Below are 16,676 nucleotides of genomic sequence, written 5' to 3' on the forward strand. Positions count from 1 at the left end.
CACAAACAGGCTTTCACTATTGTAAAATTCTACATGTTACAGTTCTGAACACTAAATAAACCTATGCAATAGTATCTACACATTAGCAGAGGCAATACATACCTAAGAAAACCCCACCTATTATGGGCATAGTCAGTTGTATTACTAGACAATATGTACTGTATATATACTTACGTGCTTAAAATAAAATTAAAAAAACCCACCTACTACGCTAGAGCTTCACAAAGCTGACCATCAGGAGCTCCCCCAATCCTGCTCCATATAGGAGGTAGGAAGGGGAAGCGGTCCTGACAAACAAGCAAGTTAGCCATGCAATGGGGGACAGTGCTATCCCTAGTTAGACTTTGATGGGCTGGGAAGTGGGGGGAGTAGGCAGGAGTGAGTGGAACCTGAGCAGGGGGACGTGTGAAGATATGCTGCCCCCTACCCACAGCTTGAAGATGCCAACATGGAAGTCTGGGAAGCAGCATCTCCGGGAGTCTTACAATAGATCACTTCCTTATGATTCCCGCCCAATTATTCCTCCAATATTAAAACGGTGATTGTAATAATTCCCCTTTTCTTTTTTTAAAAAGGGAATTTTCTTCTTTTACAGGTAAAAACTTGAGCATTTAATGGTAATTTTGTGCATTTGGCTAGTGCCAGGATCAGACTAAAATGAAATATAAACTAGATTGGGGCAGATAAGTGCTATAAGGCAAGTAAATTACGTGGTATTCCTCTTTAAAAGAGCAAAAAATACCCTTTTTTTTTACATCAGTGCTTGCCTCCTTTATTGACTCCTTTATTTCAGTGCCATTACCTGCATTTCACTGATAAACACTCCTAGTTACGTTTAGCCACCTACTGCCACCTCCAGGCAAGCAGCACCACCAAATGTATGCAGTTGTACATGCGCATTTATTTACACATCTTTCTCACCTAGCTCAAATAGACCATTGTGACTAATAATTGATTTTCGACTAGTCTGTTTCTTGGTAACTCGGTTTAAGTGTTTAATGTATTAATACACGATGCCCAAGATTGCACTTTAAACAAAAACAAAATACACACCCACACAACTAAATTTGCTTCCTCCTCTAGTCTAAAAAAATACATCCAGATTAAAAAGAGGTCACAATCCATGTAAACATCCTGTACTTGTGTCAGGCATCAGCTAAACTACACGTATCTTTGTGTTTGAGCTTTCTAATCTGTTCTTCTTCCAGTTTTTCCCATAACAAATGTATAAAAAGAAATCAAATCGTAATTATCTTCCAGCAGTGTTTATTCTGTTTTCTAGTCTTACCTAGGGCTGTCTGTGCTGAACCAGAGCACAACATCAAATACACTGAACTTTCCCAGCACTAGCACATAGCAAATCATGAAGTTAAAGGTGGAGTTCTGCCTGCTCTGTTGAATTGAATAACTAAATACAGAATTAGAAGTCATTTCTAGCTCAAACCCTTCACAAAAGTAATTCTTTAATTTTGTCAAATTTTGCTTAATTTCATGTGACACAAAAATATAAAGTGAAAATTATTCTTAAATGTTTGTTTCTTTTATGTGACCTTCTGATCTCTTAAAAGTTAGGCGCTTATTACAAATTCTTATGTGACTAGAGGGTCCAGCAACCATATGTCTAATGCTGGTCCCTCTTAACAGCGCTATAGAAATTAAAACATAACACGATGGGGTCCCCTCTGCAAGCTGCGTTGAACAGCCTCACCCTTTCCTTGTATCTATCCCAAGGTGGATCTGAATGCCCCCGTCTCTGCGATATGCCACTGGTGAAGTTTAACTCAGTTACGTGCAGTTATATTATGGAGCTAATAAAACCTAGGTGCCAGATCTTCACATAATAGGGTAGTGATATGATAACAAACCTTGCATACACCTGGCGATAAATAATTACAAAATTCAGCGGATGTCATTAGTACCAACAGCGATCCATTATCCCCTAAAATACTGTGTGCCATTTTGATTGAAACTGTAATCACAATTATGAAATATGTTGCGCTGTTCATAAGCAGATTGTAACTAATGCCGTAATCCTCGTTACTGCTTATCAGCAGAGGTTTTTTTTAGACTAATTTCTTAAAGTAGTCTGTGATCTCAACCACTATGTTTTAAAATGATCAATACTACTAGTATTCAAAATGAAAATACAAGTGCTTTGTTAGGCTATGGTGCTCTTTTAGACATACTATTTATAGTCTTCTACTATAACGATCACTCAGTTCATTAATCTTTAGTCCTGAATGGTTTATTTATAGTACAAGCTGTTTAGTCGCAAAGGCATAATCCTACACAGTTTAAACACACATAATCTACTTGTAGGTCTCTATGCTATTGTAATAGATAAGAACTGTTATGGAGAAAATGAACACTGTTTGAATCCTTTGTGGAAAAGAAAAATAATTTCAATCAGGTTAAAAAGGTGGGACTTGGACAGATAAGGTTCCTGGGGTGGCGACTGCAGCATAGGGTCCCTCATTTTCCAGAAGCTTTGTCTTCAAATCTATTTTTGTCACATAACTTTAGTCTGATCTTGTGGATCCATAAGAGGGAAAGATTAATATTTAATCAGGTCACAGTGCTTTTTATACAAAAATGCATAGGAAAGGAGACATATAAAAATAACAGTACATACAGCTTTTAACCCCTAACTGACCAATGACAGGCAAGGCACGTCATGAGAAAACTGTCAATTAACGAACGATAACATGCCTGGCACATTATGGCATTAAATGAGTTTAGCAAGCATCCAAAGTGTCAAGGCTGTGTGGGGAAGCAAACACACAAAAATAACTACTACAAAGTTTGACAAAGCTTGGTGGTAGAATTAGTGTATGGAAAGAGTTTAAATACCACTATTTGTCTAGTTTTAAAAAATATATGGTCTTACCAGGGGAAATTGAGTTAGCCAGCTTTAAAGGTGTCCCAAAAGGGACATGGGGGCAGAAGGACCAGATGTCAAAGTTCCATGATGAAAAATGCACACTTCCCAAAGAAAAGTGCTTTTTACAAAAAACTTTTTTTTATAGGGAATTAGATGTTATGATCAAAACAGCTAAGCACAAACATGGCTAAAATTTTAAAACAGCCTCGGTCATGAAAGGTACAAAAAAAAAAGCAGCCTGGTTCTTAAAGGGTTAAAATATACTGCAAAATATACATAGTTATTGTATATAACCATAATTAATATGGAACGTTCATTAGAATTGGAACTGATTGAAACCGGCATGATTAAAACTGAAGCAGTAGGAGGTGTAAGTTGTCACTGTCCATGAGCAGGCGTGGAGCCTCCTGTAAAGAATATATGAAATCAACAGTTCACAGGAACAGAACCATTTTAAAAGGATTGATAAAAAACCCTCCTGAAATTCCAAAACATATAATTATAAGTCTTATTTAAAAATAACATAGAAGTAATGTTAAATTTAAAAAAAACGTGAGAAAACCTTTTTGCTTCAATTAACTAATCAGCGGCAGAAATGTGCTTCCATTGAATGCAATGGGAGCACTTTCCACACACGTGTACAATGGTCTGAAGCAATCCCTGGGCAGGGTTCCCTGAGCCAGTACTGTGGCGTACTGTGCAGGGAGATGTGTTCACTTGAATGCTTCACCCGCTCAGCATTTAGACCAGAGGTGGAGAAAGCGGCAAATGCATATGGGGTGATTGCAGAATTGGCCAATGCATTTGCCAAAGGGACATCATGAAAATTTAGAGGAAGGGGTCACATGTACATATGATGGCTGAAGTATCCCTTGAACAATGTAATCATATTCTTCCTGATTAGACACACATATATATATATATCATATACACTAGTTATTGGGGAGGTGACCATACTTAAATAAAAACACGCAAACACATGGACATTCATGTCTAAACTTTAATACCATACTTGCATAGGTCAGAAACAATATATAATCAAGGCTTTATAGAATCAGATATGCTAAAATCTCCAATATGTTTTGTTTTAATTCAAAGAATACATTTCTACATTTCCAAATTTATATGTAATTATTATAACTAGGATTGCATTTTGACAAAATCCCACAACCTTTACAGAGAGATAAGAGTGAGCCCCGTGCAATTCCTCTTTAATTGGAGGTGCACAATGTAATATCTCTATAGGTGTAGATCATTAACCTATTAATTCCAGTAAAACAAGTAGCAGATTAGTAATTGTAAAGCAGGCACACAAATGGTTAAAATAGCATTATGATTGCATCCTGTGCCATAATTACCTTTTGCAGGGGAATAAAGATACATATTAAAGTAATGATGTGACGGATGTATTTTCATGCAAAGACAATTGATCTTGAAAGAAGAAGGGCTGCTATATACTTGGATCGCAATCCTCAGCACATTGATTCTGGCAATGCTTCTCAGTGTTAGTAATACAATGCCTCATCTTTTAACAGCACCAAAGGCGACTAGTATTTTAAAGGGGAAACATGCATTTAGTAAAAGAACAATACGAGCTATTTACTAAACTGTGAACTGTAGCTCAGTTGGATCATTCCCTCACCAATTTAACTTCATTACAAAAGGCAAACCCCAGTGAATTTCTATTGCAAGGTGAGCAGAGTAAAGTATCCCGTGTTTCTTGCTGAATGCATCCTGCAGGCTCTCGGGATTTAAAAAGATGCACACTTTAAAGATTCTGGGAGCAGGGGCTCTACAAGCTCCCCAGTTCTGCAGCGATGGAGCCTGTGATCTATGAAAAGCTATCAACAAAATATTCCCTTCTACATGAGAAAATGGCTGTATAAATGTAATGCTCATGTCAATCTTTTGCAAATTTTATGTATTTATGTTTAGATAATGAGTTTCACATCATACCCAGAAAAATCCTCTGTATTCAATATGATGTATTGCCTGAGTCATAATGAAAAGCCGGTGGCATCTCCTCTTATACCCACATTCTCTTATAAAATTAGCTACATATTTTATGATTGGGGATGATTCTGTAACTTGTTTAACCCATAGAAATGAATCACATTTTTATGGATTATTAATCAACATTTGAAAAAACAATGTCATAACCTTAACTAAATAGCATTGTAAGTGATTATTGTCATTGGAAACCCATTTCACCAAACAAACTAATGTACCAGTACTGCAGGAATACTCTTATTGGTCAGGGCTGTTACGATATGATAAAAAACAAAACAAAAACAAACATTTCCATGTGAAGATATTCAAAAATAGAACAAAAATGAATGGGTTTCATTTCATTCAACAGGAAAAGAATACACTAAAAAGTAAGGAAGATCCTGCTGTTACATATCATTCAGACTTAAATCGAGTTGGATTTCTGCAGACGCCTTTAGCTGCCGATCTCACGATGGGTTAAGCCACTGCCAATACCTACCGCAAAACAATAGATATTTAGAGAAACAATGATTGCTTATAAAGCTGAAGTCTGCGCTTCAAGCAGTCCAAGTTTATTTGCTTATAGGTATTTTTAGGATACCATTTTTTCAGCACTGATAGGCACATACACAATAAAACACAAATGTGTATCTTTGCTGAAATTAAATTTTCTACTTTTGCTTTTGTTACATGGATTACAGTTTTCCTGGACTACAAATGGCAAGATATTCACATGGATATGTTTGGGAAATGGTAGTATAAGCAGGTTTTGTATGTATATATTCTTAATCGCAATGCCTGCCCTTAACCTTTCCATCTGGGAATTTACTTATTACCACAAAAGGACAAAAAATCAAACAGAAAGGTCCCTAAATCATTTTGTCTGATCCACACTTCAAAAAAAGTACAAGATCCATCCAACAATAGAAAGGTTGGTAAATACTTGCTAGGTTTTACTGTTGGCCTGAGAGCGGCAAGTGACTGCTATGAGAAAATAGATCTTTGCCTTTTTAAAAATGCATGTTATCTTTTTTTCCTATCACGTGTGTCTACTGCTTTCCTGAATAGTAAAGATAATTGAGTCTAGGTCAAGGAGCTGAGCGTAGCATATGAATCATTAAAAGCTCTCTGCACAGGCAGATTCTGTCATTTGGCCCTGACAGAGTAAGATGTCCCCAGCTGGTCTCCGAGGACATATTTTACATGTTATTGCCACATGGCTCCATTGTCTCCATTCTCGTGGAACTTATGCATGTGATCAGAGTACCTGAAAGAAAATAAACATAGAAAATAAGTTAATCTTTTTCTTAGGCTTCCAAATGACAAACAATAACAAACTAAGTGGGGACTGCAAACAGAAGAGCAGTTCTTCAAGGAAAGGGACACTGTGTCAAAATGAAGAATCAGTTGTGTGGAGATTATGGTCATCCTGGTCTTCACTAAATACAACTTCCCTTTAACCTCATTTAATTTGTATGTAATCATTTGCGAGTGAAGTGTGAATTCTGTTTTCAGAGAAGCAGAACTCTCTGGTCCTCTTAGTGGGTTGTTATGTATAACGGCTGCTGGACACCCAATTCAACTACCTTTTGGGGGACATTTTAGTAAATGCCCAACAGATACCACAATGTCTCCACTTCTCAAGGCACTAAAGCTCTCATCCTAACATAAAATACACCAAACATACTTCTCTTCTTATCCCTTGTAGTGATTTTCCAGCAGTGATCTGTGCACCATTGGCACAGTTCCCAAGTTACTACCTGCTACCTAGACCTTAACACATCACTGTCAATAAAAAGCTAAGTGGAGATATAAAATACACCTTTACATTTTTTTGCAATTTTACAATAAAATTACTTAGGCAATAAGTATAAAAAAACATAAAAGCAGAAACACTGAGGGATCAAGGTGGCCATGTAGTTTGAGAATATTTACTTCTTAGAGCAGTATGCAGCACAATCTCTTTCCACACTCTCACTCCAGGCTGTTTTGTACAGCACCTAATGAAAGAACAAAATAATGTTATTTATTTCATCATGATGTATTATACACTACCAAATATCATTCCTGTTTTTAGCATTTTAAATTGCAAATGAAAGTATGTGTGCCGCAAATACTTGCAATTTACCTAAAACAATACCCAGTAAGAATATTTTACTTTTAATTACTTTATTAGGGACTTTTAATTGAACCCACAGTCCCATCTATTATACTTAAAATGTAAAAAAAAGTATATTTGCTCATTAGTAGTTTACATAAAATGGAATTTTACTGTACAGGTTACATCACTAAATAGTTTACTTTAGAGTACTGCATGGGGATGCGGGTCCCATGGGACCCGTTAAAAAACTTGTGGGTGTGGGCGGTTTTTTCGGGTGTTGTGGGCGGTCAGATAATGAACCTGCCGGTCCCATTAATCCCGCGCACGCCCCCACAAGGCTGCCTTCTCGTTGCTCGCACACATTGTCTCTTCTCTTGTTCCACCCAGGAACCCAGCAGAGTCACGTGAATTTACGTCACATGACTCTGCTCCGTTCCGGCGGGACAAGAGAAGAGACGCTGTGTGCGAGCAACGCGAAGGCAGCCTTGCGGGAGTGCGTGGGAAATCTGCAGTTCAGATAAGGGGGTGGGGGAGTTTGTATGAAAGAGTATGCATGATTGAGGGAATGAATGAGTATCTGTGAATCAGGGAATGAATGAGGGAATAATTGAGAATGAATGAGGGAATGAATGCTTGCGGGAGCGGAACACACACGTTGCAGGAGCGGGGGTCAGAAATTCAGCAGGAGCGGGATTAAGAGAACAGTCCTGCGCAAGGCTCTAGTTTACTTCATCAGCATGAAAAAGCCATGGAGAACAACTATATTTTGCTCCAAATACATATAAGAGATGTCAAGTAAAGCACAACTTCCTGCCAAATAATTCTGGAGAATTCAAAAAATGTATGTTAAAAACAAAGTATGTTCCTAAACAATATTCAAATTTGGGTCGTCTTATAATCAGACCCTGATTATAAGACAACCCAAATACGGTATATAAATGTATGTTTACAAAATATATACATTTTAATTTCTTATGTTATGAAATATTATACACATTTTACTTACCAGAAAGACCAGGCAATGCAAGAATAATGTATAGAAAAATGCAATCGTACGGGCCATTTTGTTGGACAGAATTAGTCTTCCCTAGAAAAGAGATATTGAAACACCTTCAATTTAGTTTTACTCATGAGACTGAAACACTATTAATATCAGCAGTGCTGAATATTTAAAATAACTAAATAAAGCCTCCACTTACTAATACTGTTCCATTTTGACATTTTTTAAACTTTATTTATAACTTTGGAACAATATTTATATGCATCATAAAGAATTTTGAAAAGGTTCAAAACAAAAGGAATCCAAGCAAAAAAAACTTCACAGATATCAATGTTCTGAAGACAAAGGTTACCAGGTGCTTGAAATAAATGTTATAACCAATGAAAGAGAGGAAAAAAGTTAGAGCGGGTTTTATTTTAAAGGGATTTAATAAAGTGCAGGAGGGAGAAATGTTGGAAAAATAGGCCATAAAACTAGAGGATCAGAGGCTTGTAAATAATTAAGGCCTTTTTTTTTTTTTTTTTTTTTAACGGAGATTGATCAGGCTCCCATCAGAAAAGCTAGAGGCCAATACAAAAAGGGAATTTTTAACATGCATAAAGAAAGGCATAAAGTTATCCTGAATCTAAGACAAGACCTAGGATTGATTCAATTCAGGTGTTTCTTAAAATATTAGACCATATTTGTCAAAGTATCTTTGAGTTTAGATCTTGAGATACCATGAGCCACAAACTCAGTTTCAGATTAATCTAGAATAGTTTGGATCTGTCGGGATGTATTAACACTTTATTTATTAGAAGAATTTAACAAATGCTTGTGTAGAACTTACCATTCCCAGGGTTGCCTTATCCCAGGGACTTAAACTTAGATATTTCCTCTGGCGTTCCTGAAAAAGAAAACACAAATCTGAAAAAGTGTCCTACTATTCAGAGAGAGAATACAAACAAAATTGCAAAACATCCATATCGCTTTACTTATTCTTCTGTGGAAAGAGATTGTGCTGCATACTTCTAATGGTACATAACAGACATTTTAATTTAGTAGGTATGGAGAAACTCAATGGGCATAGAAGTGCATTTGTGAATATTGTCTGGTTCCTGTGAAGTGTTGTCTGCATACCTCAGTTTCTTCTGTCGCAGGGCAAGGGGAGAGGCATTTGGCCATGGCCCACTTTCCTCCCACTCCACTAAAGGCGTTCTGGAGCTAATCTCACCCATGTATCGAGTGCTATCCAATATACATTCTCCAAAATATATTGCACAGCAAAGATCCAGGCATGGCGCAAATAATTATTTAATGCACTAAATTTGCATGTATATCAAGCAGTCATTCTAAAAAAAGAGCCTTCTATGTTTATTAAGGTAAATCCTTAAATTATATTGCTTGGGTATATTTAATGAAACTGATTCTTTATAATTATTATATTTATTGGCTTATAGGAAATTGTTGGCCCAGCAAATTACTTGCACAATCATGCTTATCAACTATGGTGAAGCAGGAAATTGTTATAAAAACCTGTACAATGATTCTCAACTTTTAAATGTATAAAAAATATAACAAGCAAGAAACAAACACTGTTTTACAATGCAAACAGTGATATATTTTGGCTTCGGCAGGTTCCCACTGGTGCCACACAAGGGGAGATCACCCTACTTCCTGCCTCCCTGATCTGCCGGATTACAGTTTGGGATATGGCATCATAACCGAGCAGGAAGGACAGTTGCTGTAGTCGTAGAGGACATTACCAAAAGGTAATATTAACGCTAGAGGGTCAATGCACCGGCACACAAAGAGTCAAAAGACTCTGTAATTCTGATAGAAATTTGTGGGAAACCACAAGCAGATTTTGTCTTGGTAACAAAAGCCTTGTGAGTGCCAGCGTAACATTAAGCAAATTCATTGGCTGATTGGGGAAACTAGTAAATAACTATTTAAGTGCAACAATCAATACAGGTTAAAGCAAAGGCTTTTACCGTGCGTATGGAAAGACAAACGTCTTCCATGCATAAATCATAAACGATGCACTCCAGCCAATATTTTTCGGAAGCGTCCTGCGGTTTCAGGCTGGTAATATTGGTACGGCTAAGTAAATCTGCAAGTTTAATTCCACTAAAAAAAACAAACCTATAAACCACTGCACATTTTATGAGTTATCCTGCAGACCACCATCAAAATTCAACATTAACCAATCAATTTAATTATCTTCTGGGCAGGTCTGCATTGGTCAAAAAACATGTCCTCAAATGAACTTCAGAATTAAGGAATGGCTGCTGATAGCACAGCCATTACTGCACCAATGCAACAGCACCCAGGTAGGGTAACGAGGAGGAGGAGGATGATGATGAAGGTGGTGACATTTTTATTGTGGAGCTAGGAGAAACATGAGTGAGCTATAATACATGGGCTGGTGTGAAATTATTATTTTTTTCTAAATAGTATTTTTTATGCCAATGTGTAGTAGAATCAATATGTCATTGTAAAAACACAAACATCTAAATATCCATATCTGCCATTCATGCTTGGGATCTGGCTGTAACAGCAAGTTTAATTATTCCTTTATACCAAGACCTTACCTTCTTGCTAAATGACGAGAAGGGATCAAGTCGTTCCTCATACTGGGACGAGTAACGGAGTTCTGTGTCATCGCTTTTGCCACCCTGACAGAACAATGGTTATTGATTACTTTTGATCAGCAATATGTATATTTGTCAGTGAAGTTCAATTGAGAAACTAAGAGTTTTCACATCTAAGCCTAAAATTAACATGTGACAAGCTTCAGGGTGGGTCACCTGTAACCTGGACAGAAAGTCTCAGGGGGTTAAAGGAAGAAGTTACTAATTGGAAACCCGTTCCTAAGAAGCACAATGGAATAGGAGTAAGGCTTTTTTCATTTAAAATTCTGTTTTTCCCCATCATGAGAATAGCCTGTTTCCTTAAAGACATATTTCTAAGCTCTTGCAGGAGAGACTTTCAGAATGCACAGATCAATTGGTGAAACCACAACTCTCCAACAAGCAAACATGAACATTTGCCCAGGCATATTGTCTCTTCTCTAGAGAACTCTGGGCTGAGTACTTTTAATCCCTATACAATGGTTTCATCATGAGGGGAAGAAGTACTCCAGATCCATGACCTACCCATATTTTCCTATATGATCAGAAGTTCAAAAAATGTATAGCTATAGATTTTGTAGTCACTATATAAAGCATGTATTATTGTGCATTACAGATTCACACTATGTGCTCTTTTTCTCTTCCCCATATATCTCCATTCCTTGAGACAACAGTTCGCCTGATTCATATTGCTATCCACTCTAGCGACACGCTTTTGCTACTGTTTTGTCTATGGGGATCTGAGGAATTGAAGAGTTGTCATTAAGGAGAGTATTTCCTTTTATATGTATTTTTGTATCTCTATTTGCCTGTTTTTTTTCTATTTGTACAAACACATTCACATTATAAATACATATGGTCTACATTTTGGGCTTCCAATCTTCTGTTTTTAAGATTTTTTAAGATGTTTTTAAGATTTCCTACGGTGTCCTTGAGATTTAAACAGAGGTGAATGGTATCACCTGGTGGCAAGATGTATTATTGCTCTCCTTTCATTTGCTGTAAAGATATGTCTTATTGAATGATTACGCTTCCTAAGCTTTTATTAGCCAACATTGTGGAAATAGTGCGCACATCATTTTTAAAAATATTTTTTATGGGAAGAGACTGGTTCAGAGTAATTTGCACGCACGCAGTTATTTACTTAAGCCATTTTAGTGTAGCCTGCTAAAGAAGCAAATGAAGGACTGTGTAATAAAGTACAATAAATACGTGCTAATTATTCTGGTTCTACTTACTCCATGGTATATGTGCAAAGCTTACAAATAACTACTGTGTGCAATGAAATCGATTCAGCATTTAAAACAGCCATTAAAACTCATATGAAGGTGAAAAAGTGGGCAGCACCGGAGAATGCACTGCTTGTGGCAAAAGGAGTCACCGTGACATCATGAAGTCACGTCATGCTAAGCTAAAGTTCTAGGTTTATTATTGCTGGGAATGTGATCGATTCCAAATTCCTGTATGTAGGAACTTATTGCAGTGACTGACCAGCTTCTCCCCCATGATAACATAAATCTCCTTTGTTAAGATACCATTTATTTAATATGACACACTAGTACACCAGGTTTTCAGGGTACATCATTTATAACTGCTTTCAGGTATATCCTTTCCTGGTGATATCTTCTACAATGAACCAAGGACAGAGCATGCCTTCCAGAGCAAGCACTAGAGTTTTCACAACACTCTGAGCTTTACCTTTGGCCCAGCTCATAAACATCATAAACTGATGACATTGTTTGGATGCATTGTTGTTAATGGTCAAAAGTCAATAAGAATGGTTTCTACTAATTTTTGTTATATTAATCTTTTGCTATATTGTCTCTTTATGCTAAAGAATGAGGATGGGAAATGAAGACTCACTCTGCCCGGATAGCTCTGCAGGAACTTGATTTTTTCATACAGTTTGATGTTGTCAGCTCTCAGATTATCCAGCTCGCTCTGCAGGGCTCTCATTGTATGGTGCATCATACGATTTTCCTAAATAAAACAAACAAAACACTTGGGTAACTACATGGAGACCAAATCTATAAATAATTTATTAGACTACGTTTCTACAGTTTACGCATTTAAGCTGTACAATACATGTGACTATACCCCTTCTTACGAGTTATAGTATGATTCACATGCTTGCATAATTACATTTATCTGCTGTAACCTAGAGAGATATTGGTCTCAGCAACATGCAACTTAAACCTATTCATCAACTAAAAATACTACTTTTCTTAACCATTTGTTGCAATACACACTCTATTCAGACATGTCCATCTATCACGTAATTTCCTTCTGACAATCTCAAAGGATGCAAAAATAAAAACTATAAAAATATTTATTTCCATTCTGCAAAATATAAATTATGACACTTTGTTGAAGAAGCTAGGATGGTCAGAATACTGTCATGCCATGTTAAACTGGCTAACGGATGGTGCAGATGATGTGATATAGCACTGACAATGCCTCTGTAGTGGGTAATTCAAAAGTAAGTTACCTGGTTGAATTGAACCTCTCATTATGGTAGTAATGTGTGTGTCCTTGCTTGTGCATTTAAGGCAAATAAAGAACATATGTGGGCCATAAAAACATGTGTTTTTTGCACGAAATTTTAAACGTGTCAGTTCCATCGGTTTTCGTGGTTAATGCTTCACATTTAAAGCTTTTTCCAAAAGCTTTCTTCCTAATTATGGACTTATGTCCTTGACTGGAGGGCAAAGCAAATATTTATTTGGATAATTTGTCTTTGTTGCTGAGTGCTTAAAAAAAAATATTAGTCAGTAGCTTTCTCATCACACAAATAATTTTACATATAAAAATATATTAAAATATTACTACGTGCACAAAGATGATTCAAGCCTTTATGCAAAGACATATAAATGTATATTATATATAAATTATGGAAATCCATTTTTCACTTCAAGAGCAAAAAAAAAATCAAAGAGAAAAGTAGGAAGAAAATTTGTCAAAAAGGCAGGGTAATGACCCAGAATTGTGCAAGAGTTAAAGACGATTATATATATAGACCCAAATATGATGACTTTGTTATAATTAATTTATTAGATACCATCCGCTAGGATTGACGTGAATGGAGTCTTATCGGCTCCCATTTATTAAAAAAAATAAAAATGAAACCAGGCAAGAATGTCCACTCTCCCACCTTCTATTCATACTCTCAGAATCATTTAATGGCATTCGCACGCCTGTTTGGGAAGCATAAATAAAATCCTGGAATACATGGATGATGCATGTTTCTCAGCCAACCATTATTAATAATTATCAAAGTTATTAAACCTTCAGAAAAAAGGATTTTGTCTGACTTTTACTCATCTACAAAAGCTAACGAAGGAACATGCTAAATAGATTCTAATATTTGTCCTGAGTTTAGAAATACCCAGTGTTTTATAGCATGTTATAGGGCATTAAGTACAAGTAGCATATTGCACACATTTTACCACCAGCCGTTGTCAAAGTTAGCAGTAGTATTTTTTGTGTTTTTCCACCCATTTTACTTCAGCTCCTGGTGTATGTCACTGTCAAACGACATCCCAACCTGTCCAGAGAGAAGGCTTCAACAATCTGTTCCTGTTCTGATGATGCTCATAAATAAATAAATATTTTGGGTATCCACATTAGCTCAGCTTTGTCAAATTATATGACTTAACTGAGCTTCCTTTTAGCCAGATTTTTATACTGGTTCTTCAAGATTTTAGGATCACATATTTCTGCTTCTGTATGGCAGAACAGACCCGTATCTTTGATTCAAAACGTGTTAGGTCACCTTGTATAGAAACTTATGATAAGGAGCCAATTTGTCATTAGGGGAATCACTTAGGTAGTTTCCCTACATGCAAAATTATGGCTTACCCTTGAGGCTAATGTTTTTCCTTTCTGCAACAAGTTCCCTGGCTTTACCACATATCTTTTGGAGGCTAAAACCACCCACGTCAATAATGTTCTTTAAACTACACAATCAATACCAACTTTTTCCCCCTCTCTGATGCCAGTCCAGATTTATTTGCTGTTTTGACAAACTACAGGACTTCATTTGTCTCTTTACCCTATCCACCTAAAAAGACTCACATAGAAATGAATCTGCAGGACCATTGCTCATATTTTCATATCGTCTCAATTTCACAGACAAACATAACATATTCAGAGGGAAGATGAGCTTTGAAGCATAGTGTGAGGTGGACCCATTCACATATCTTTTCTCTTTTGAATTATCGTCCCAATATCCCTATAACAACGCAATCCTGCTGGTAGACAGTGGAATCGGAAGTACCCCACGGACATGAGATGAACTGACTGGATTCATTTATTTCAAAAGCACAGTCTAGTGCTTGATTTCTAATAGGACGCATGCATTGGCATATGCGTTATTAACTAGATATTAACATGTAATAGCAGGTTATCTGTAAGATTTTGACTATACCGGTGGTTCAACCGCAAAGAGATTTGAGAGTTTCTCACCCCACCAAACTCCCTTACTTTAATATACCCCCGTTATTCTTTCTGTACTTTATTGCACAGGGTCACTCATTGCTGCCCAGACTATAGACTCTACCCTCTGGTTAAACACAGATAGGAGGGACTGATTTCCTTATATACATAACATTAAAATATCAACGTCATTCTATTAATTGTGGAAACGTCTCTTGTTTTTGTGTGGTTTTATATTATCTCTTTTTTTTATGCACTTGTAGAATATAGTAAAAAAGACAGAACAAAAAAAGGCCAACAGAAACAAATGGAATGTGGAAAAGAAATGATGACATTTGGAATAACTGACTCATGAAAGAGGTGTCACTTTTAACCTACCGCTTCCAGCTCCTGGTTTCTGGCTCGGAAACGTTCCCTTTGGCTGGATATGATAGATAGAAGTGAATCCATTTGACCTTCTGGGAGAGTCGCATTTGCGGAATAACCTAAAATTGAAATACCAACCGGAATTAACATTATTGCGTGGACAGACACATACCTCTGCTCTGTGTAGAGACTCATTTAGTGTGCCTTATAAAAAATAAAAAAAACCCGATTTATATTTAGAATGCTGACACATTTTGTATGTATCACATATGGAAGTAAAGTGCAGCATGATCAAAAAATAAAAAAAATATTCAAAAAATAAAATTGAAGAAACAAGCCCTTTTTGACAGTTAAGGTCTTGTGCCATTAGTTATACAATGTGTTTTCAATTAATTTTCAATGTGATTATCAAGATCCTTTGCTTCCAAATCTGCTCATCATAAAAAAAACAAAAACAAAAAAAAAACGTCTCTCACCATAAAACACAGCTGTAGCTTCTTTGATGGGCTCTGGAATCTTCTCCATACTGCTGGTGATAGCAGCTCCCTGTTTGATAACCACAAAAACACTTTAAAAAAGCAATTCTGTATAGCAAATGTTATTTATTTTTGTTCTATATTTTTCCACAAAAGACTTGTGAAATCCACAATGCTAAATTATCTGTAGGGTACCAAAATGCGTGACAAACATACCTCTGCATCTGGACGTTGAACAGAAGACATGGACTGGATGGTGCTGAGGTCCTGTTCCAACTTTGATATTAGATCTTTCTGTTCAGATACTGTAGAAACCGCTTCAGTGAACTGCATCTGCAATTCTGCACAGCGTGCTGGAAACATAAAAATTGAAATACAAATTCTGAAATATTTTATCTAATTTAAGAGCATTCCCTAAAAATAAGCTCCGCGAGTCCTGTCTAATGTGTGGAACCTAGGAAGGCTTTCATGAAGTGACTTGAGACTTTACGAAAAATAATACCTCTAAAGTGTATCCTAGACAATAAGAAAATAATTTTGACAGGCTCTAAAGCAACATTTTAAGCAATACTTTTTATGTATTTGCAACTGTGGGGGTGACTGGGGTGCTCTTAGGGGAGTGGAGACATGGACTTTTCTAACCATTGATGACCACCGACAGAGGCCATACTTCATAACTCACATAAAAACAGACTCAACTAATGGAAAGTCTCTGGGAATAATGTTTTTCTGCGCATCGCATTCATGTTATTTTATATAACAAGACTTTCTTTGCAGCTGTGACTTTTTAAATGTATAATCTGTCATTACTTCTTTG

General features: G+C 36.5%; 1 protein-coding gene across 1 annotated transcript in view; it reads right to left on the minus strand.

Moving 5' to 3' along the window:
- Positions 1-5,545: 5,545 nt before the first annotated feature.
- CUX1 (cut like homeobox 1) overlaps positions 5,546-16,676 on the minus strand; it is a 166,036-nt gene continuing 154,905 nt past the window's right edge. The window contains exons 15-23 of the mRNA XM_053457146.1: positions 16,076-16,212; positions 15,860-15,929; positions 15,396-15,502; positions 12,447-12,563; positions 10,545-10,628; positions 8,801-8,857; positions 7,978-8,058; positions 6,806-6,870; positions 5,546-6,137 (exon numbers count right to left, since the gene is read on the minus strand). Coding sequence (XP_053313121.1) covers positions 6,077-6,137; positions 6,806-6,870; positions 7,978-8,058; positions 8,801-8,857; positions 10,545-10,628; positions 12,447-12,563; positions 15,396-15,502; positions 15,860-15,929; positions 16,076-16,212 — 779 coding nt within the window. The 3' untranslated portion in view covers positions 5,546-6,076. The remainder of the gene's footprint in view (positions 6,138-6,805; positions 6,871-7,977; positions 8,059-8,800; positions 8,858-10,544; positions 10,629-12,446; positions 12,564-15,395; positions 15,503-15,859; positions 15,930-16,075; positions 16,213-16,676) is intronic.

This window comes from Spea bombifrons, chromosome 2, assembly GCF_027358695.1.
Source record: "Spea bombifrons isolate aSpeBom1 chromosome 2, aSpeBom1.2.pri, whole genome shotgun sequence".
Classification (NCBI taxonomy): Eukaryota; Metazoa; Chordata; class Amphibia; order Anura; family Pelobatidae; genus Spea; species Spea bombifrons.